This window comes from Falco peregrinus, chromosome 6, assembly GCF_023634155.1.
Source record: "Falco peregrinus isolate bFalPer1 chromosome 6, bFalPer1.pri, whole genome shotgun sequence".
Classification (NCBI taxonomy): Eukaryota; Metazoa; Chordata; class Aves; order Falconiformes; family Falconidae; genus Falco; species Falco peregrinus.
The window spans coordinates 77,324,293-77,348,178 of NC_073726.1; the positions used below are offsets into that span (position 1 = coordinate 77,324,293).

The following is a 23,886-nucleotide window of genomic DNA, read 5'->3' on the forward strand; positions in this document are numbered from 1 at the left end:
CTTAATTTCATATGACCAAAGACACAGACTGCTGAAAGCCAAAAATAATACAGCTGCAGTATCACTGTGTGTCATCCTGTTCCTACACTCTTCCCAAGGCACCCACTACACCCTGCTGGCACAGACCTCACCTGACTGACCATTCTTAGTCATTCTTAGAGGTTACACCTTCTGAAATGTGGACAGGTGTGCAGTAGAACTTTCAGATGTAGGTACTCTCCCCTGAATGGAAGGTTCGAGAAGCACCTGAAGTATTTGTGAAATTTTGTGCTAAAGGATTAATACACTATCACACAGAAATCTGAATTTCTAACAGGAGAAAGCAAGTAAAGCAGGCTGATATACATACTGAGCATTAGCAGGTAAACTGCTAGGTATCAAACACATTGAAGTTATTATCTACCATGGTAATTACCACACAACCCTTCTCAGGTTCTGAAATTGCTGGTTTAGTTCAAACAAAATAAGGAAGTAAAAGAATTCTAGTAAAACTGGGATTACCTTTATTCTTTCATTTCAGGAACAGAATCTGCAGCTCTTAAAATTGACCACTAGATACGCTTTCAGCCATGTTACCAAGCTTCCTGTTGTTGTGGGGTGAATGAACAACTTTTTGCCAAATCAGAAAGGCTGGAAAAATATTATGTCATCTTAAAGTTATTTTTTGAAGCAGAGGCAGCTCCAGGAAACCAAGAGGTACTGCTGCTGGATATCCAACCTTCACTACACCATTCTCTATCCTATCCCTTTTCTTTGTTTTACAGAGGTTGTAGCGAGGTAGGTGTCAGTCTTTCCTCCCAAGGAACAAGCCATAGGACTCAAGTTGCACCAGGGGAGGTTTAGATTGGATATTAGGAAAAAATTCTTCGCCAAAAGGGTTGTCAAACATTGAAACAGGATGCCCAGGGCAATAAATACCTCCACAGATGGTGGCTCTTAAGAGGCATGTAGATGTGGCACTTAGGGGACATGGTTTATTGGTAGACTTGGCAGTGCTGGGTTAACAGCTGGATTTGATGATGTTAAAAGGTCTTTTCGAACCTAGATGAGTCTATGATTCTATCCCAAATAAAAAGTAAACAGTTTTGATGAAACAAGGCACTGTGTTTTCAAAGAATTCAAGAAATGTTATGAAAATGGCAAGTATTTTCATGCTGTAAGGTTGACACATGCTCAAGGCTACAACAATGTTCAGGTAGCTCAATCAGTACGAGCAAGTGTACACCAGTGAGTTTTGAAAGATACTACTTCCTTTCAGATTTTTAAAGGAAATAGAAGGGACAAGATGGAGAGAAATTTTGTTCTGAAAATCATATTCTCCTATACCTTTAAGTTTAATCCTATGAAAGCGATGTATAGCTGCTTAAACCTCAGATAAACTCACAAGGAGAATTTCTCTACTGTTGCTCAACAGGCTTCATTATTCACCTTTACCAACTGTAGCAAAGCTTTTGACTCAGCCTCACGTAGTATCCTTACAGCCAAACCAGTGACTAAATAGACCGGATATAAAATTGGACTGCCAGGTTCAAAGGACTGTGCTTGGGCATATAAAACCCAACTGATATCCCAAGGGATGGATACCAGGGCCAAGTTACTTAATGCCTTTATAACCCGGATGATGGGACAGAATGCGCTCTCAACAAGCCTGCAAATGATACCAAATTAGAGATTATAGAGGGACACTGCTCAGAGGGAGCTCAACACTGGAGAAATGGGTGTAGGAACCTCATGAACTCCAAAGGCAAATGCAGCATCCTGTACCTGCGCAGTGACTCCATCTCAGCTGGTCAGGCTGCATACCGACAAGATAAAAGGAAGCTCTACAGAAAAAGACCTGGGTATCTGAGCAAGCAACATTAATCAGCAGCATGTCCTTGCAGTAAAGGTGGCCCACAGCACACCACGCTGAAGCTCCCTAATGGAAAAGTGTAGGGAAGATGGTGCCAGACTTTTAAAAGGTGCACAAGTGAAGTACAAGAGGAAACATGAGAAATTCTGATACATGTAAGAAAAAAATTCCTCGCCTTGAAAGTGATGAACAACTAGAAGAGGTTGCTCAGAGAGGTGGTGGACTCTTCGTCACTGGAGATGTTCAAGACTTGACTGGACAAGCCCTGGACAACCTGCTCTAACTGGACCTGCTCTGAGGTCCCCTGGCTGGGCTAGGTAACCTCCAGAAGTCCCTTGCATTCTCATTCTAAATTTGGCTGTGATAAGTATACAAAAACTGTATATACTAGATAATGAGATAAGATCAGTGTTCTTAAAGCAAAATCCTCAACTGAATTAATCTGTGCAAGGTGAACAGCTGCCCATCCAAAATGAGATAAAACCAGTTGTTTTTATTTGACCAAATCCAAGTCTGTTTCCCAAAGTTCTCATTGACATGAAGTACTAGAGTATCACACACTTAAAAACAGCCTATTGCTTATACCTGTTAGCAGTCAAATAAAAATACTTCATTATTTTTAAAATGTTTTAAAGTAGGTTTGCCATTATCTTCTGCTACTCAGTACTATGGAAGACTTTGTCCAGTCTTGGACACCCTCCCCACCTGCACTCAGTACCACATCCTGATAAACCTGCACAAGTGCAGCGGAGGGATGTCAGGGCGGTGGAGCACTTGCTCTGTGAAGAGGCTGTGGGAACGGGGCTTGTTCAGCCTGGAGAAGAGATTAGTCTGGGGGTCCCAACAGCAGCTTTCCGGCATCTACAAGGAGGCTACCAAAACAACAAAGCTAGGCTCCATCCAAGCACAGCAGAATGACACACAATTACATAAATTGCAACAGGGCATGTTCTAACTGCAAATAAAATGGGGGGGAAAATATTATAATTAAGCATTGTCAGAGTTTGAACAGAGAGGTTATGAAATCAGTCTTTGGAAGTTTTCCAGGTTAGCTCAAAGGCTTGAGCAGTCTGGTCTGAACGCAGAGCTGACTGTGCTTTAAACAGGACGCTGGACGAGAGACCTCCCTTGGTCCCTCCCACTTGTATTCTGTGATGCCTTCACCAAACTGCACATCCAGCATAAAGAACTAGTACTTCAATTAGATTAAAAGATGCCACATTGATGGGGGAGACAAGATAAAACTTTCAGCAAGCCATAACATACGCTACTACATTAATTACCATCAGGCAACATGAAAACTCACAAAAGGCAGAAAAGATTCAGATACTATCAAGCTACACCAGATCTGACTACACCACAGAAAGCAACACCACAGTAAATTCTGCATACCCATGAAATAAATGGTCTCCTTTTCTTCCATAAACATTTCACTGGAATGCCTTGTCAAGAGCCCCCGTGCACTGCACCTCCCCTTTTTTGTTAACGGCACAATGCCACTGATGTCATTACTCCTCCTTATGGCTCTTTTAAACAATGCTGATTTTGTCACCTTGAATTGCAATGAAATGCACAGATTATTTGTTTAAGACTATTTTCACATACGTTGAAACAGTAAAAGGTACATTCTGTGTATTTAAGAGATTAACAGATTTTATTGTTTTCTAAAATATTTTACAATATAGACCCAAATCAGTAATTCCTGACAATTTCAGTAACTGTCCTGTGGATGAACAATTACGTTGGTATGTTTTCCTTGACAGACATATACATACATCCACTTTCTAAGCTTGCACATTTTGATTCATTGAAAATGATGGCTAAATATATCTAAAGCTCAAAAAGCAAACAATGAAGTCCAAGATTACCAACAGTGTTTTATAATTACCTCAAAATAGATTTATTAACCTCATTACAGTGTAGCTTCCTAAAACAGCATATCTACTTACCTGATACTTAGGGTTTTTTAAGCACAAATCTGCTGTAATTTTACAACCCAGTTTTAAGTGTCACAAAAGCATACTATTTAATATGATTACAGATGCCCGAGTTGTAACTGCAAACAAATGTAGATTTTACAGTGTTCTGCTACAATAATCCACATAAGGACTAAAGCTAGTTATATTCTGATCCACAAATACTGATTTTGAGTATGTTAGTGTATTTACTGTACTTCTGAAAATCTAATCACGGAATACATTGTCAATGGTACAGTAATGAATATGGCAGGAAAGCAGATTTAAATATACCTATAATTTAAACTCTTAAAACAGGCTAAATCTTATTGACATCAAAAGGCTTGGTAACTAATAGCCATGCTTTTTATATTTTGGAATATCAAATTATATGTACATATACACAACATAGATAGGCTCTTAATAAAAAGCATTTAGTCTATTTTACAGTCTTCTCTGTTCAAAAAAATTAGCCTTCACAGATCTAACATTTCAAATCACCCAAAAATCATTAGCAGTTTAAAGGAGATTAATTTTTTTTTTTTTCCCCATGCAAACATGTGCTGGAAATAGCTACTATTCTGGGGTTTATGCATAATTTATCTTTCTTTTGAGTGCCATTTAAGATCTAGATGGAAAACTCTCAGTTTAAGTGTCAAACCACATAAGCAACATTCATAATAGAATCCCAACCCATGACACCTGCAGATATCTCTGCTACATATAACCTTCTGTAACAGATATTAAATACAGTATTTGTTTTACAACTTCAAGCCATGCTGACAACATAGAAAGATTACTACAACATGGAAAGAGTATTCATTCAGTCAACTGATGACTAAATCTATGTCATAATTTAAGTATTAATTGATAAATCCAAGCATACAAAAAGGTGCTTAACTACATAGCATTTAAATAAAAAAATACTGCATCTTTCATATATTGCTAAGAACAAATAGAAAATTAACTATAATAATCTTTAAAATTCAAGTTGCAACTTACTGAAGGTCACTTAAAATAACTGATTAAACAAAAGTGAGCATAAGCCACATACCTAGGGTAGGATGAGGCACAAGCATAGAAAATGCAAAAATGTTTAGGATTCACAATAACAGACATGTGGGAAGAAAAACTTAAAAAGTATTTTTCCTATAATACTATTTTTTCAACCTAGCCCCTTTCCTTTGCATTGTGCACAAGTTGTGAGAACAATGTCAAATTATTCGTTCAAACTTTTGTCTTTAAATCACCATAATCTCAGTATCAAGCTCTCGCCTTTTCATTAAAATATATACACACTATACATCATTCATCTTTCTCTCAATTTAAATATATACTGTACAGGCCTGCAGAGCTTTTGTAACACTTCTGTATTAACTTTGTCCTTTGTCACTGGATCGGTTCTACATAGTTTGCTGGGTATAGACCAACTTGTCCATTGTCCAGACGTCCTTTACACCAACCCTGCTCATCTTCATTCTCCATTTTAGTTAACTCGTCCCCTTAAAAAGAAGGAACATTGTTAACAAACTGTAATCTTTTTAAGTTACAACAGAAGGATAACATGACAGTTATCTAGGCGGCCACTTTTCTTCCCCTCCCCAGCCCAGGCCCCAGTAGAAACCTTCCCTTCTTTGCTCTTCATGCTTTCAATACTAAGAATACCACTTACAAATTAGCATATGGGATGAAAGGCCCCCAATTTCAAGAAAATAGGAAAAAGCAAGGTACTTTGAAATTAAAACATGACATTGGTGGCATTTCAAAAAGGTCATAGCATTTTTTAAAGCACAATAAAGAATGCATACTTTTGAAATTACACAGTGTTATTTCACTACAAGATCAAAGACTCCCTTAAATCTAAAGAGGGTGTACACAGATAGTTGTGACTAGTACAACTACCTCTAAACAAGTAGAATAATCCTACATTTATGACCCTCAACAAAATGTCAGTGAAAGTGAAATAGATGTTTTGTTAGGCTTACTGTCAATATATACTTTTCTGAAGAGTTTGTGGAACGTAAGGAGGAAAATGCTACAAAAATTAAGACGTGGCAGTAAAATTCTCTTCAATTATACTTGCAGCTTTTCAGTCTACCACTACTAGGTTGTGACACAGAAAGATTTAAAGGAATCTTCCACCTCATACTTGGTTACATCTCCCTCCCTCTCCTCACCTTTTTAAGAAATGTAAGGATTGGGATTTAACTTCCCTTTTTACTGCTCTAGCTGTATGTTGTTGGAAGCTGATGTACAGCTGTAGCTCCAGAAAAAGTAACTCAGAATTCACTTCCTAACTTACACAGCAAAAGCCAACACTGATTATCCATTCAAACACTTATGAACTATAACATAACCTCATCCTGACTGTCATGCACATCTAATCTTCTACGTCCTCAGGAAATAATTTGGCATTAGAGAGTCTGCTGGCTCCAAGATCCTGTACATGAGCAAATGAATGTCCATCTCAGCCGGGTAAGAAAGGCCACACTGAGTAACAATTATTTCCTCATGTACAACTCATTTGTGTCAAATTATTTCCCTAGGTAAAACTGATCTGTGTTTCATCTTACTTAGCAATAGGAAATACATGCTGAAGACACTACCACTTAATACAGTCCCAAATGGCTATAAATATATACAGAGTACCGGTATCATTCATATCATCATAGGAGAACATGAACTAGCCTAGGGACTATAAATTCTTTGGTAGCAATGGACAAGCTTTGTATTACATCTTCACAAGACATCCATCTTCTATAGCTCCTCTGTTAGATAAAAAAGGTTAAAGCCCCATCTCCTTTAGCTTCTAAGTTTACCAGATAACTAATAAAAGAACATCATGAACAAATGTTTGGCACTTTGGACTGTAACTGGCTTACGGACACATTTTACAGATTTTTCCACCATTTCTAGTGCTGCAGAATGAGTGAGTGTACGATTCCAAGACTTCCCACCACTTCTATGAAGTGAACAAAGAGTGAAATCTTGAAAGAGGGCTATCAAAAAGCCCCGCTGTGTTAACAATAAGCCTCAACGCAACTGCACTTGCATGAACAGCTCGGACTTGGAAACTCAGTGATCTTGGAGGTCTATGAAAATATTACCACTTTTAAGTGTCATTTGCACAACAGTTGCAATGCAGACAGTCTAACAACTGCGATAAAGATAGCATATACAATAACACATTTTGACAATATTGCATTGTCTACGTTTACTGTAGCTATTTATTCTCAGCCACGACAGAGATACAGTAATGTGAGCTATACATATGGTAGATGGTTATGTTCCATCCTGTTAAACAATTATAAAACCTCTCATAGATACAAATAAACAAACTTATTCTTCACCTTTGGAAGCCTCCCACAGTTGTTTGCCAAGAAAAAAACCTACCAGATGTATAAAGTATTCCACTAATAAAAAGACATTTCATGTATTAAAGTACATTTAATGGACACTATGCAGAGCATATATTCTACAGCATGTCCCTAAAAGTGATCACAAAAACTTCGTAGGCGAATTCTTTGAATACCCAAGGAAATCCCATCTCAGAATATCCACATACATTTACATTGATCCCCAAAATGCATTAATCCTCTGTTGACAGCTGCTTAGGAGTCTGGGCATAGCCTACATAGGAGCATAGGGGTGAGTACATTTTAAATTGGCTCCTGCATGACCTGGTGAGGTTTCTTCCTTAGTCATTTGTACGTTCAGTGTAAAACTAGTCACATTAATACTTCTGCCTAAAAGCTAAGTTTGACAGTAGCCATTCTATAATTCATCTTCTGTTACGGGATTCATAGTCTAGCATGTCATCCCTTTACGACTATTGATACAATCATGTAATTTGGTGTTATAACATACTTTAATGCTCCTCCTTCAAAGGTGGATAGCTTCAAACAAAAGCTATTTTTAAGCTAAGCCTATGTACATCTCACAGTTCATGCTTCCTGCACTTTGTTTCTACAGACCTCACACTGAGAACCACTTGGTTCAATGCAAGTCACACAGCTGGTGCTGAGCCCCGAACACCTAACTGTATTTAACCATTGCATCTGTGTGTATAAACACCGCAGAGTTTTGCCACTGAAAGGCTCATTACTGTAAACCCTTGGAATGCCACCCTGCTGCTTCACAGGTACAATACATATATTGCAAGAGGATTAGCATGCTTCCTCTGCTCAGAAGAGAAAAAAAAAAAAAAAAGCAGTTAAAGTCTACAGAATGAAGAATAATTTCAACTGCTGCATTCCTGAGAAAGCTCCAGATGTTTTGTTAATACTGTCCTTCTGTCAGGGCACAATTCAGCAAAGTTATTAATGGACAAACCAATCCATTCCTTCTCTCTGGAAGGCTACAATACTTCCCTACAAGGAAGAAGTCAGGTGCGTTGAGGTTTCACTACTAAAAAAGGAGGGAGCACTGTCACCTGAGTTGCGGGGCTTTTTTGGTTTAAAAAACACAAACTGTGCTTAGAATATGACCTGGAAATACACTGTTCTAAGCACCACCTTTCTCCATAAGCTGAATGGAAGTCTGGCAGGTCATTGATTAGGTACATCATTGACTTGTTTACTGTATTAACTTTCAGCCATAACATCCAAGACCCATAGCATGATGATGTAGAAGCAGCATATTTCTTACAAATCCCAGCTGAAAGGGAAGTAGAAGCAAAAGTTTTGTCAAACTTGGTTTCAACACTTGAATACTTGAATACTGTTTTTCCTCCAGTCAGTCGTTACAGAAGAAGGGAGTAAATGACAAGTAACAGGAAAAGAGACAAGACCAATGAGATAGGCAATCTCATTTGCACAAACTGAAGTTCTGTTTGCTTTTGCTTAACTGTTCATGCAATCTTATTCTGGAATTCCTGGTTGGTAAACTTTTCACATGCAGTCCTGGGCAAGACAGTAGAAACCTTTTCTGAAATCAGAGCTCAACACATGGGCAGGGTGTAGACTTCACCTTTCCTCACTAGATGGTGCTGCCTCTGGACTGGCCAGATTATGAGAAACAAAGTCTCCAACTTCGGGGGGCTGAGCAAGCACTCGCTTGCACACAACAGCTGGTGGAACTGGCCCAGGCAAACTGGAGGCAGCAGCACCCATAGGGTGCAGCCATCATACCCTTGTGCCAACTACTTATGTGGAGATGCAGCACGGGTCTCACCTGTCAGTTGCCTCTGTTCTGTTCTCTCAACTCCTATAGCAATGAGGTAAAGAACAGGGTTTATGGCTTAAGGGAAATAATTTTTTCCTCTCTCTTTCCTTTCCCCTTCAGTGTATGTTAAGCACAATAACAGTCTTTATCTGTTTTTTTTATCTTGCATTATATTAGGGTACACTTAGTATACATCTCCCCTCGTAGGATGTTTTATCTGTCCATGGCTATGTTTTCAACCTTAGAGAAGTTAGCACTGGAAGAAAATTTGCCATAAAAGAGATGCTTCCGGTTTAAACAGAAAGAGTATCAGTTGGTTAGATACTGTTTTAAGAGTAGCTGCTGTAGTCCTTTCCTTTAAAAAAACAACTTTGTAGGGTTGGCATTTCCAGATGGCTAAAAGCAGCAGCTGTTACCGTCACCAACTAAGAAAAGGAGGAGACAGGATTATCAATTCTGCATCTTACTTTGTTTAACATAAGACAGTAAGAAAGGAATATGCCAAACAGATGCATCCCAACACATTCCAAACAGACTAGAACTCAGTGCTTCCTAACAGAGGATACTAAGAAGTGCCCCTGTCACCCCTGTCAGGAAGGATGAGAATTAGACAGGATCCTGTAAAGTGGAGATGTATGTTCAGAGAAACAGGTGATTTCAGAAAATAAAAGCTGTAGAGAAAAACTGCCACCCCCCACCCCCCACTTTCTTTTGAGTAAAATTTTAAGTGAATGCTGTAAACTTACCAGCTTTAAAACTGAGCTCATCTTGCTCTTGGCCCTCATAGTCATAGAGTGCACGTACTCTCACCTCCATTGCAGGAGAGCTGTCTTCATCAAATGGATTGGTGTCTCCATTTGCATCAGTGGAAGAGAAGGGGTTGTTGGACTCTTCATCAGACCAGTCTGTAGGGTAGCTTTGGTTTTTTTCATAGCTGCTAACACTGAAAACCATTTTTAAATTATTCTTTTCAGCTCTTAAAATAGGAACTAGAAATACCACTAAGATATCAGTTCCCTTAATAAAGCTTAAATTCCACCCTAAGGTCCAGTTTTGAAACTTTATTTCTGGTATCTTCTCACCTATCTTTAGCTGACAAAGCCTCATTAAAAAAAAAAAGCATTCTTGCAATACAGTAACAAAGTTAGAAAAAGGGAAAAAAAAAAAAAAAAAAGATATCAAAGACAACCTCCCCTCTAACTCCAAAAACTCCTGTCAAGAAATCTACATAATCCATGGGATTATTTCCTCTAGAAAGGTAAAAGGTATGCAGGTAGTAGATGAGAGGAACTATCTGGATTAGGATAAGACATTTAAATTGCTTTGGAGAACCTTCCTTCCAAATTTCTATGCACCTCTACAACAGCTTTCAACACTTTTTATATGTTGCAATCCACCCATAAACAAACTCCATTATATATCAACAACTTGATAATTTAAAGAAAAGTTCACTGTTGAGCATGCACATGCCATTTAAGAGAGTGGTATGACATCCTTAGTGTGTATATTGAAGTAACAGGCAGCTGTTTGAGAAAGTCCTAAATAAAAAGAAAGCAATTGTAAAGGCAGATTTATTCAGCAAAAACACACAGAGCAGTAAAGCTCCAGGAGCAGTTTCACTAGAAAAACCCATCAGTTTTAACATTTTGTAGGACTGGTAAAGGAAGGAAAAAAGCACAGCAGTTCCGTTAGCAACTGCCAGTAACCCCAGTAGTTTCAAACCAAACATCAAGGCAACAGATAAGGCATCTGTTAGGGAAGAGAAGTTAGGTTACGGTGTCGCTTACATAACCGCTTAAAAGGACTTCATGCACTGACCGGCACCGCGTTATAGAAACCAAAAATAGAAAACCCTAGATAGAGAAAGTGCAAGTGTGAAAACAAAAAACAACATTTCACCAACTTTTTGATCTTATTGTCCTCCTTTTCACTGACAGTACTCCCAGTATCTTCTTCATCTTCAAAGGGATTGTAACTTGATTGTACTGACTGCACTGTGTTACTCTGGACACTAAGACTGCTAATTCGGAAAAGAAAGAGCATTATGGCAACCCTATCTGTTTAAGAGTGGAACACTGTCATTGGTGTCCCACCAAGCAGTTTCTTAGCAGACCCCTTCTCCAGCCAGAAAAAAAACCCAAACAAACAAAACCCCAAACATCTATCAAGTGTAGCATAAGACCCAAGTAAGTTTGGGAAGTCTCACGTTCCTCCAGAATCAGAGCATCTTTCATGGGCCATAGTTTCTTTTTCTTACTGCCTGCTACAGTAAAAGGCAGAACGATTTTTCTAGCCAGTTTCAGTCCTTTCTGAAGCAGCTGATGTTAACAGTTTTGCATTAATCACATCCAGGATTCTGAAGTGACTAAAGATTATGCAAGCTAAGATTTTGAAGTATAATTGTCATTTTCAGAGACGGGAAGATAGCAACAGACTAGCTACCAGATTAGCTACAGGAAGTTCAGTTTCTCATGGAGTTTAGTTTCTTTTAACTCCCAATGGAAAGAGAACTGTAAAATGGAGAATAATTCCCAAAATATCGTGAGCTGCAGAAACACATCACTAAAAATGCTCACAGATAATTAACATTTCATTGGACAGTGACTTTTTGATCTCATGGAGCTTAGTGCACTTGAAGATAACAATCCTTTCCAATTAGTCTTTTTAGGCATGAAAAAAAAAAAATACCTGCTATGTTTGTTAGGCTGTGAAACTTGATCTCCCGTCTGATTAATACCAGTCAGAGTCACTCCATCAGAAGCCTTCTTTTTTTCTCTTCTACTGAGAGTGCGATTCAGATCTGCAGACCACTCCTATCAATGAATGCAAAACATGATTGACAAATTTAATTAAACAAATAGTTACCACATTTGAATTTCAGACTCAGCCTGGAACATGCATCTATACATACAACAGCACAAATAATTATTAAAAAGATAAGTTACTCTGTTTCAGTTATAGTTCTCATCTAGTTCCTACCCTAGCAATGCAAACATATTTGTGCAACTTGCAAAATCCAGAGGTTACCTGTACGTCTCTGCTTCGCATTTACCTTGAAAACACCTTGAAAAGACTTAAAATACCAGACATCTGGCAGACAACTGGAGAAATTAAAGGAGCTGGTCAGTGCAGCTCTTTAGAAGTTTTACTGAGGTTTCGCTGTTTCAAATAATGCCAAGACATCTGGTTTAAAAAGGTAAACCTTAAACTTAATTTAAAAAGGTATTATAATCTAATACAGGGCTTACTTCTCATGAAGGGCTCCAACAATGACCTATGAAGAAGCCAATTTTTAAATTCATTGTATATCATTTTTCCTGTCCCTAAGATTTGAGCCCTTCCAGTACTTCACTCTCAATTTAGTGAAATTTATTGTCTTTAAAAGCCATCCATAAAAGTTCAGGGTCAAATAACACAACTGTTGATGAGACTCATGATGCCATTTGTGAAGTATCCGCTCCTTGATGTTTGGAACCATTCAGATGTTTCAGAAGGCAGATGGACAGGCATGATGATACCTAAACACAATTTCTACCTATCAAGTCAGGCTAAGCTGCATACTGCATTAAAGCAAGAACCAACAGAGAACAAACTGGATGCAAGCAGGTATCCTATATGCTGAGACATATTTCATCTCAGAAGCCTTAAAAGTAAAAAAACCAGTCAGGAGATAGTTTGCTATACAAAAGATAGCATTAGAGAGAAGTATCTTTAACAGGATACAAAGATTTTTTGAGTTGCTATTACCGCTGGTTTATACATGTAGCACGGCTGTCAGAGAAGTGATTTCTAGCCAACTTTTCAGAGATATCTCATTATTTTAACTTTGTACAAATACGTATTGGATTTCTGGGCTACCATAGCTTAAGGACCACTGACCTAACCATATTTGCAGTTTATAATGCGATTTCATATTCATTTGATCACTACTTTTTTTTTCTTTTACTTACCTCATCCTTGTAGCATGTAAATGAGGAAAAAATCAATTAGAAATATAGTAATAATAGTATTTAATCTGTTAATCGTAACTTTTACAAAAAAGTACAGTAATTTCCCCACACAGATGTAACTGCAGTTCAGCATTTCATGCAAAGAAATTCTGCAGTACTATTACGAGTTTTCTTCCTCAAACCTTCTAAAGTCACTCAGTATTTTAAAAACGAGTGATATTTTCCATTATGGTTAATAAGGGGAACAGTGAACACTCCAGAGTTGATGCTTCCACTCCATTAATTCAATGTCTAGAAATGATCTCAACTAAACCCATGATTCTGGTCAAACTCACCTCAATTCCAGCTATTTCTACTCTGGTAGCATGATCTGCACTGATCAATTTTGTTATTTGTTTCTTGCAGGCTATGTTAGCAGAAGTTTTTCTAAGTCTTTGCTGCCTACACTAATTATCTGCTAACACCAAGGAGATTCAAATTGAAGTCTAACACCAAAGGGGAGAAGACAGACATATGGGATAACATATACAGGTGTCAGAGGTATCTCAACTAAACCATGGGTTACTAATGACTTAATTTTAATAATAATAATAATAATAAAAAAAAATATCACTACATATTTTTCTGGTTTACCCCTCTTATCTTTAAATATGTGTCTGATATAATCACCTCCAAAAGTTGGGGGATGTGGAGAGCCCAACGGAAATCAAGAAAAGAAAACTACTATGGCTTGTAAAAAACAAAAAATTCACTGCTAGAAGCTTGAATTTCAGAGTTACACCAGAAAGGAGCATGACAAAAAGCAAAGAAGTAAAAATAGACAAGCTAAGCCTGGGTTTTAAGTACTCTGACCTTACCTCAAACTGAGGCCAATTCATTGACATCCCTGGACCTTGATTAGCTCTAAACCACCGCAAGTCTTCCACAGCATCTGCTGTTTTGATATTCTGTTCCAGTTCGCGGTAGATATTTTTGTAACTGCAAAACAAATTTGTCTTAAAATTTAGTATAACATTTAGGAATATGACAAATCCCCTAGTCAGATTTAAAAAAAAAAAAAAAAATTAAAAAGGAGTATTTTAAAGTTCACAACAAAATTGAAAAAAACTTGCAGCAAAACAGTCTTCTTAAAACACCTTTATTTACCAGGTATTAGAATTATGACTCTTGTGTAAAGTAACTTAATTGGCTGTCATTAAATGTAGGATTTACATATGAATGTATTTAAATTACTGAATGCCAATCTTGAAGTTTCTTGAATTTAAAAGCTTTTCTACAAGATGGTAGAAACTGTTTTTGTGATCTGACCACAGCAATCTGCAAAAACTCCTGTCTTAATCCAATGAGAACTATAAATTGCTACTGCAATAAAGATCTCAAAACTGAAGCAGCATTAAACGGGTTAAACATTTTCCTGCGCAGGTATAATATCTGCTAACTGCTTTTATTGTTTCAGGTTTACTAACTGTATTATTTCTATAAAATAGCAAATCCTATAAAACATCACTACTTTTACTTATACGTTAGTCTAATTGTTTTTTGTTAAAGTTGATCTCTCGTAAGTATAAAGTATTTTACAGAACAGATGTCATGTTGCAGATACAACTTTGATCCGCTGATCCTAGACTGTACACTTGATGTATTCACTCTACAGACTGACAACAAATATAATTCTTTCATACAAAAACCCCCAACCTCTATAGTGCAATATGGAACTCTGAATACAAAGAGGTCTTAACACAACAGCCACAAGGCTTAAAGTGAGAGACACAGAACCGCTCGTCTCTATTCAAGCTAGAGAGAATTCGGGAAAATCCTTCCAGACCAAGTCACACAAAACTTAGAATTCATTAGTGCTACATTGTCAAGGAGTCAAACTTTCTCAAAATACACTTACAAATTTCTCAATTTCTATATATTACTGGACTGCCTTAACATGTATGCAGTATGGGTTTTTTCCTGCATCAGTGAGTCTTTGAATATATTTAAGCAATAGAAATGCATGTATTTTGAGAAAGGGAATAATTAATTTTGAATGACTCACTAGCTATCAGTTATATCAACAATAAACTGGAGGTCTACATCTGTAGACGACAGGGCAGGTATACATTCTGTACTGTGCTCTTCAGCATTATTAGTCTTCAGTTAGAAATCACACTTCCTTTTAGGGATTTATTCTACACTTTTTATCTCTGTGTACTCAAAGAGGCAGAGGTAATAGAACAGATAAACAGCTACAGTTGCTTTATCACTGGTTTCATCCTAGTAGTTCTTTTCCTTGTTTGCACCTTATTAACTTACTACATAAGACATCACTCCTGAACCTCCAAATATTTTAAAAGGAGATCATTGCCCTCCACTTGGTCATCTTCTGCAGTCTTCCTCTAACCTTGTCTTTTAAGTCAACTATTTCTTATTTATTTCTCTTCTGTGTTTCTTTCAATCTGATTTAAGTTGGATTCAGGTGGGCAGCAATCCTCTCTATCTACTCTGAGAGTAAAAAGAACCTATCCTCCACAGCAGTTCCGTAAGAACTTTGAAGCAACCTGAAGTGGTAGTGATGCTAAAATAAGTGATCTTGCCCTTACCTACTGCTTGCTCTGTATTTGTTCTTGCCCCTATGTCACCCACTTCACTTACGCCAGCACTAACATTCATGTGACTGTATAGCAGGTCAAATGGGAACACTGATCAGGGTTAAAACTAAACTAGATTCTTTCTGCCCCAGGTTACCTTGATCAGCTCCTTAACTCCACTGGTTAGACCACCATAAGAGTTTTATCACTAGCAGAAGAAGGAACAGAAATGAGAAACCAGCTAGGAGCCCACTTGGTCCTTTTAATTAGAATGCCAACCAGAGCCTATATGAAACTCTGCCGTTATAAGTGGGATGTAAAATTCCACTAGTGTTACAGCATTTGCTGCAAGTATTCCAGTGTCTGTCTGCTCAAATGCCAAAGAAAACAAAAACATAACCACTGTCCTGCTGACATACCAAAGTAACTTTGTATCAAAATGGCCTGTAGTAATTGATGACATGCCATACAGTCTGTGGGAGCATCACCTTGAGGTCAGAAATTAGAGAAAATTGGGACCCAATGAACGTGTAGTATTGCAGAAAGCTTTTTAGAGTAAAACAGCTATCCCTTTCAGGATGGCGGGCATGCATGCAATCTACATCGCCACTGCTCCCTAAGAAGCACAACCTGCCGGCTCAGCACGTGCTGACAGGAGTGACGAGGTGGAACGGAGCGGGGACACCGCGGCCAGGCTCTGTCTGCTCCCTGCAAGAACAGGAACTTGATGGCACCACACAGCTGATAAGCCGCATGACAGTTGTCACATGAAGAATCTCTGAGATGTCCGTGGCTGTGCCAACCCTTGTGGCCAAATGACTTTCCTCAGATGAAATACTCTCACTGCACTACTAACGCACACCTCCACCTCAAAGTTACCTGCCTCCACGGTGCTGCTACACCTGACTGGGCATGTGACACTGAGCAGTAACAACAACGGGTATGCCTAGAGTCACTCAAGCTCCACCTACATGTGATGGAAATGGACTGTAAGTCAGTCCAGACGGGTGAGGGTTGGGGGAATTGTCATCTGAACTCCCAGATTTACCCAACTCCAATCTAATGTTCACAAAGCTAGGCTGAGCTGACCCACTCTCTAAGTTATGAACGAAGGGACTTCTAATCAAGGGAGTCAGCCTTGGGGAAGACGAGAAACAACAAACAGTGAAAGAAACACCATTATTTGAGTTACACAAAAAGAAGCCTTCAAGTGAGGAAATTCTAGCTATGAGAGGAAACAGGATGATAAGATGTTGCAATCCACTGACATCAACAGAGTATTAGTTGAAAATACAACAAGTAATTGTGGTAGTGGGAGATCATGACCTCTGACTCAAATAGCCCCCCAACTCCTGACAGAGGGGAAAACCCCGCTTGAGGAGAATGTGTAGTTAGTATAGAACTTCAGTAGTGCTATCTGAGGATATGCACTAATTTGCATTAGAAGCAAGAAACTAGTAACCAATCTGCATATGATAAATGAATATGCAGTATACTATGAAGTATAAAGGGTGGGCAGATGAGGGGAGAAGTTAGGGAAGACTCCATCGAAACTTCTGGGATCAGTCAATGGGCTGAACGTGTCTTCTCCCCAACAGGGACGCCTATCGGGTAAGAACTTTATCTTATGCGTGCCAAATAAATAACTCATGCTAGCTGTTATTAGTGATTATACTTTTGTTGTGTATCACTTCACGCTTGTATTTGCAGACTGTCTCTATCACCAGCAACCACAAACCTCAATTTGTCATAATTTTATATAAATAAAGAGCCTTATTCCATAAACCGTTAGTGTTAATCCTTTGCGGATGCCAGTAGTCACTGGCAGCAGGTAACATATTAGAATAAAGTGGGCAGACCCACTTGAGGGGTCCCCTTTATGCTGCTGGCACATTTCCCTGAACAAGTCAGTCAAATCGCCCTCCAGTCCAGCCGGACTGTTCAGTGAAGTGTCCCTGCAATGGGACGCTGACAGACTGGCCAGACACAAGGGTCCCTGCTTTCCTGGGGCGCTGACAGACAGATCAAACACTAGGGGTGGAGAAAATCTCCCCGCCCCGCCCCCCCACCCCCACCCACTCCACCCCCCTTCACAAAAGTAAGCTGCATGAGCTCTGATTTGAGTGCCGTAGCAGAAGTTTAGATTTCTCGGAATGTAGTGAGGAGGGTCAAGGCAGAAAGAACAAAGTACAAGACATGCTTTATACATACCACAGTATAAAGAACAGTCTTTGAAATTAAGATGGACAAGAGTTCAGCAATGGTCAACCAATGGATCTTTAACATTCATCCCATAGTTAAGGTAATGAATTCCTTTAGACTGAGCTCTAATATTTTAACAATAAATGTGTTTACACTACAAAGTTCATACTGTCTTACACTAATAAATTCTAGTTTGTCCTCCAATAAACAAGACACGTAATACACTAAAACCCTCCTTTCCCAATCTTTGATCCAAGCATTTTTTGTTTCTAAGCTCTGAATACTTTCTAACTGACACACAATTGATTGTAAAAAGACAAGAATGAGGGGGGGTTTGGTTCATTTAACGCTGTTAAATAAAACTAGCAAATATTAGGGATAAAAATGCTGATCTGATCTTAGAAAAAACAAAGAATTAATCTCTTCCACTTACACTTTCAACAAATTGAAGCAATACATTAGAAACAAATCAGATTGCAAACTCTGATCTACTTGAAGTATGGGTAGCTTTTCACTGGAAAGTATTAAGCATTGATTTTGAAGTCTTACACAGTTTTACCTTGCAACATTAGACAAGTCAAGGTGTTTTTGAACTTCCAGTAACACTTCTCGAAAGAAACGTAAGCGTTTTTCTTCAAACTGCTGACACTGTTCAAATACCTGCTCCATGTTTTCCATATACTGAGGAGTGGCATTATCTAATTCTTTCAGTGATTTTTCATACTTTTCTTTTGTCTGGCGGTGGAAAAACAAACCATTAGCAATATATTTTATTACTACCCTATTTAACAGATTTATCAATGGAGTAATGGCCAAGGTTTAGACCAGAAGGTCCCAAATTGCATTATCTTTTCATGACCGCTGTTTCTACGTTAGGTCGCAATGAAAGTTACCTAACAAAACTGCAGAACAGTGACAATTAAGCTCTAAGCCTCTTCTCTGGTTTGACAAATGTTAGCGTAATATGAAAGATAAAAACCAAAGGAGCCACAGAGTAAATCAGAGCAGGCAGCCTTTCAAGTTACAGATCTCTTATTTAAAGATTTTCAAATAATTGTGAAGGGGTGTCTTTTTTCTCCTTCAGTAATTTACACAGCGCACTGTGACTTATAACCAAAAAACCAAACATTGTATACAACCCTGTGAACACAAATTGCATATGCTGTGACCTCACTTAATACATAGAACCTCAGACTCTACAATAATTTACAGAAGAAGTCCACAGACAGGAATTAAAAGATCCCACCCAATGTAACATCCGCCTCCCAGACCACAGAACAGCATTCTTAAAGGGAAAAGATGGCTTTGAAGAAAGTCACACAAGAAGAGCCCCTTTTAGCAGCCCACTTAAGAGATAAACCCAACTGGGCAACAGAATAGCATTTTCAAGTGTATTTACTTTTATTTAAATAGATTATGATCAGCTTGCTTAAAAAAAAAAAAGTATTCTGCAGTCAAGAATGACTACAAATTTAGCTGTTGTCAGCAAGTTTTAAACATCTGTCTTCACAGCCTTTCAAGTGAAATAATTCAACCTTCACTACTAAATGAGAAGAACTCTTAGAAGTTCACCAATTCTGCTTTGTCCCCTGCTGAAAGTACTTACGTAAATTAGAGGTAATAGGTTATTCACTCTTCACAGAAGTAGTACTTGGCAGTACATATGAAGAAAACTCTAGATTTTGGATTTTGGTATAGAACTGTAACTGAAAGTGAGCTGCACTGCAGTCCGTGGCACATTCGGGAAGAAAAAAAAAGGCTTAAACATGCACAAGCTACAAGTCAAAAAGACTGTGTACAAACAGTATGTTAGCATATGGTATACCTTCAGTACATCTTGTTTGCTTCTCTCCACTTTGTCTTGTAATTTCTTAAGTTGTTCAGGATTTAGTGCTGGATCAGCTTTGCTGTTTGTTTCTCTGGATATAGCCAGTTTCTCCTCCTTGCAGGCTGCATGGTATGCTTTCTTTGCAGCTTCCACCTACAAAGTAGATTTGAATATTTGCGTCTGGGACGGTTTATACAGCCATCAATTAAATTTTTCAGCCTTATAATCATGTTGCAATGAAGAAAGTGTCAGTTTTTGTTTCAGCATGTTCTTCCTTTTTTTACTTTTTTGGTTTGGTTTTGGTTTTTTGGGGGTTTTGGGTTTGTTGTTGTTTTGGGGTTTTTTTCTCTTTCTGATTTAGGCCAAGGAATGAATACAGAAGAATCAACATATGAGAATTATTGTAGTGCTTGTGAATCAGCATTCTCTCACCATACAAGAAATGTCACTCATACAGCTTAAAGCAGTGTGGAACAGACTCAAGAAAAGGTTTACAGGAAGTCCCCAACAGAACATTTTTTCCTCATGCCCATGTTCTCCTGCTCCCCTTCTTCTACAAACCTGTTATTGAAGAGTAATGTTATATGACAGGGAAAAAAACTCACACACTTTTCTCCTGCTCATTTCTTTGAGTAATTCGTAACTTTCAAATGCATGAAATCAGATACCGTTAAAATGATAGCTTAAATTCCACTTTTTCCAGACTTTCACTAAAGTCACCAAGATTAGGAGAGACCAAGAGAAAAATACTTATTTTCAGAAGAGGACAGAAAGCAAGAGATCTTTTTGAGAAAGGAGGGTCCAGCAGAGAGAATAGGGAGTTTACTCCCTTATAGAGATTTGAGACATTAATATATTGTAACACAGGGTATCTAATACATAATCTACTGCTGTACCTCTTTCAGCTTTTTTGCCCAGGGTTTCTGAGCTTTCCTAAATCCATCTTCTGCTTCTTTGGTTTCCTTAAATCCTCCCATCATTTGCTTATGAAAGGCTTCCTTCTGCCAGTTCTTGATTTTTTCAAAGTCTTCATTCATCAGTGAACCTTTTACTTCTAGATGTAGTTCACTCACTTTTTCAGCTTCTGACATAAAAGCACACCAAGCCCTTTCTACTGTTCCATACTGTGGGCCTAAACACAACAGAAAGTGTCATTCTCAGTAACCATCACCCACATGGAACTTATATTCCCAAGAAACTACCTGAAGCTATTGACTTATATTCACTTGTAAACAGCAATATTGATGCAAACCTAGAAAAGGGAACAGTTTCTTTTCAGACAAATTTAGAATATTACAAACTTTTTACACCAGAAGAAATAATATTCATTTAACCTGGCCCCTCTTTCCCTGTACCACGATTCTCAGTATTCCATCTATTAGCTCTTCCTTGAACTGCCTTCAATTTCTCAACATACTTTCTGAAGCACGGATAAACAGGAAAGGACAAACTATTTTAGAATATATTAAAATGGTATCAGATTAACCTTCCATTCAAGCTGTATCTAGCTCTTATTATTAGTCTGCCCCCACAACCACTGCCCCCTTATTATTCAGATGCACTTTTCAAACTGTGTTCTATACCATTCATGACCTAGAAACGGCCAGTTCTCTAGAACTGCATCTATTTGGATACCTCACTCTGCACTGCAGGCAAGATTCATCTGCTTCAGTATGCAACAAGCTGGGCTTTGTTTATTTTTCATCAAGAAAAGCTTGATCATTTGTTACATTACCAAGCCTTTGGCAAAGGCTCCATTATAGGCTAAAAGTACAAAATTTCTACTTTGTACTTACCAAAACAGATTCTCAAATGGAAAAAAAAAAAAAATCTGTGTAAGTTTTCACAGTTCAAAATCAGAACGCATTACCTTTTTCCACAAGCTGTTTCCACCTTTTTGCCCATTCTGTAAGCTGCTGAGCATAGACCTTCTCTATTCGTGCCCGTTCATGAATACAATTCATAAGATCATTGCAAAGTCTGTGACCATCATCAATTCGTTTTACTGTACGCTTGTAATTTCCAACCTATAAAGAGACAAATACTTAACAATTCCTGCTTGAAAGCAGGATAACAAGAAAACAAGATAAATCTTTAATTAACACAAGTACTGTTACCTAGAAGCAAGATAATCTAGCAGGAATTAATCAATTATAGCATAGGGTATTTTTCAATTAATCTTAAAAAGTAATTGCAACACCACCACAAAGGACACAAGTTCTCCTGTAAAAAAAGTTATTCATTCTAAAAGCTCTGTTATATCTTATTAGTCCTGCAATATAATTATGGCCAGTCATCACAACTGTTCTGCATTATTATTGCTTGGTAATGTTTTAGATAATCAAGATATTTAACACAGATACAGTATTTCCCTCTTCCATGCTTATAATTAAGCACCTGGTGCCTTAGTTTTGTGTTGTGTTTAATCTTTCAGGATTAACAAAACTGCAAAGACATGCAAAGGAGTACTGCAACATCTCTCTCAAGCATAAATAATAGTTTTTGTTTAAGAATGCAGCATGGAAAAAGCACAACCACTACATATACAGCAGAGACTGAATGTGGCCTTTGTTACAGCTGTGCTTCCCTGCTGACAAACTACATAGCAACTATTTCCAAAGTATACTGTAGAATTTAATATGGGAAGATACTGACAGCAATGACATGGAGTTCCCATACCTAGAATTAACTTGTGAATTCTAAAGGAAAAAAAAATCCCAAAACACAGTTGTTCAATGTACAAGCTACAAAAGGATGAGGATATGGAGAAAAATGCACACTATATAATGAAAACACATTATATAATTAACACCCTCCTTGCATTTTTGTGTATATACCCACATGGAATCACCAATCTAGATGACTGAAGGGGAAAAAAAAAAGTGCCTGATACTGCTAGTAGAGTAATATTTCCACTGATTTCAATGTCACTCAGGTTGGATTTTGTAAACATTAAACAAGACACAAGAACTTGGTTAACAGAAGCTGCACAGCCTATAAAATATCTCAGTCAGTTTCTTATCTGCCCTAACCACCTGACTGGAAAATAAAGATTAGCAGTAAGGCAGTAGATTAAACATTCAAATACTTAAAGCATGTTTGTAATTTTTACATTTGATGGCAAACCATCCAACTTTTAGGTTCACATTTATTCAGAATCTTGTCAGCAGATGTACATGCAAGCCATCTGCTTGAGGAAAAATATATATATTTTTGCTGTAAGTGCTGGAAAAATAAGTGACTATGCTGATAAATGCAGACATATGTTAGGAGTCCTCATCAAAGCTGGAGGGGCAGGGAATTGAAAAAGTCAATGGCAGGACAAAAGTAATTCCTTTAGACAGTGACCTCAAAGGATTTATTTGGGCATGGTTTTGGACTAGATCAATTTCAACAGATCAAAGAAATTTAGGTAGCATTTAAGAGAAGCGTTAGTTAGCAGTCACTGATTTGTCTAAATCATGTAAAAAAAGCCAGTCCACACTATCCCTGCCTTTAAACACGTCACAATATAACTGAAGAAAAGAAGCTACCAGAACTGTAAGGAAGGTGACACCAAAAATCAAGATAGTGAATGCATTTGTGTCAAAGCAAATTTCATGTAGTAACAAGAAAGTACGAAAAATAGCCTCTCATTTTCAGGAGAAATAGAAACTGAGAAGTAGGCAGTTTCAAACTAAGGCTGTACGCTAATACAATATACCTATGTAATCAAAGTATTAAGTAAATTAAGTACCTTGAAAAATACTTTCTAAAGCCTTTGTAATGGAAGGGCAAATCATTCATCTGCTCAAAATTACTCCAGCTGTAGATTCACAGCCAAGCAGACCGTTAAAACAGGTTATGCTAGCTTGGCACAGCTACTGCAGCCTTTTATTAGCTTCAATTTGTGTCTCCAGCTATGTGCCCAAGGATTTATTTCTCTAGCATGAACATTTCCTTTCATAAATTTTCACTATTAAATTAGCATTTTAAATGCTAATACTGAATGAGAGCTGGCTGCCTCACGGTATTTTTAATGCTTTCATTTTGTGTTGTCTGAGTAAATTCTAACCTCCTGGTAACATCTAGCCGTTGCCAAATCTCAGGCAGGCATTCAGAGGGCTGAATTCAGCTCACCTACACTGTCCCACTGACCACTATTGCATACAGCCACCTCAAAGGAGCTGCGCAGGCAACGCATCGTTCACCCACACCACCTCCTTCTCCACCAGAGGACCGAAGAAACTAGCATTACAGTTCACAACCAGCATAAAGAAAAAAATCAGGCCTACTGTACTAGAAAGTAACAACCTTGTATTCCAAAGAAAGTCTTTTACAGTAGTATTTTCAAGGAAAAAAAGTTCACTTGGATTTATGA

The 23,886-nt window shown here is 38.0% G+C and overlaps 1 protein-coding gene across 5 annotated transcripts in view; it reads right to left on the reverse strand.

Moving 5' to 3' along the window:
• Positions 1-3,487: 3,487 nt before the first annotated feature.
• PACSIN2 (protein kinase C and casein kinase substrate in neurons 2) overlaps positions 3,488-23,886 on the reverse strand; it is a 64,225-nt gene continuing 43,826 nt past the window's right edge. For 3 of the 5 annotated variants that reach the window (XM_055807952.1, XM_055807953.1, XM_055807954.1), the window contains 9 exons: positions 21,397-21,553; positions 20,423-20,658; positions 19,524-19,679; positions 18,258-18,433; positions 13,778-13,898; positions 11,659-11,783; positions 10,874-10,990; positions 9,717-9,913; positions 3,488-5,309 (listed from right to left, as the gene is read on the reverse strand). In XM_055807952.1, the coding sequence (XP_055663927.1) occupies positions 5,197-5,309; positions 9,717-9,913; positions 10,874-10,990; positions 11,659-11,783; positions 13,778-13,898; positions 18,258-18,433; positions 19,524-19,679; positions 20,423-20,658; positions 21,397-21,553 (1,398 nt within the window). In that variant the 3' untranslated portion in view covers positions 3,488-5,196. The remainder of the gene's footprint in view (positions 5,310-9,716; positions 9,914-10,873; positions 10,991-11,658; positions 11,784-13,777; positions 13,899-18,257; positions 18,434-19,523; positions 19,680-20,422; positions 20,659-21,396; positions 21,554-23,886) is intronic. The other 2 variants (XM_055807955.1, XM_055807956.1) reach the window with 2 other exon arrangements.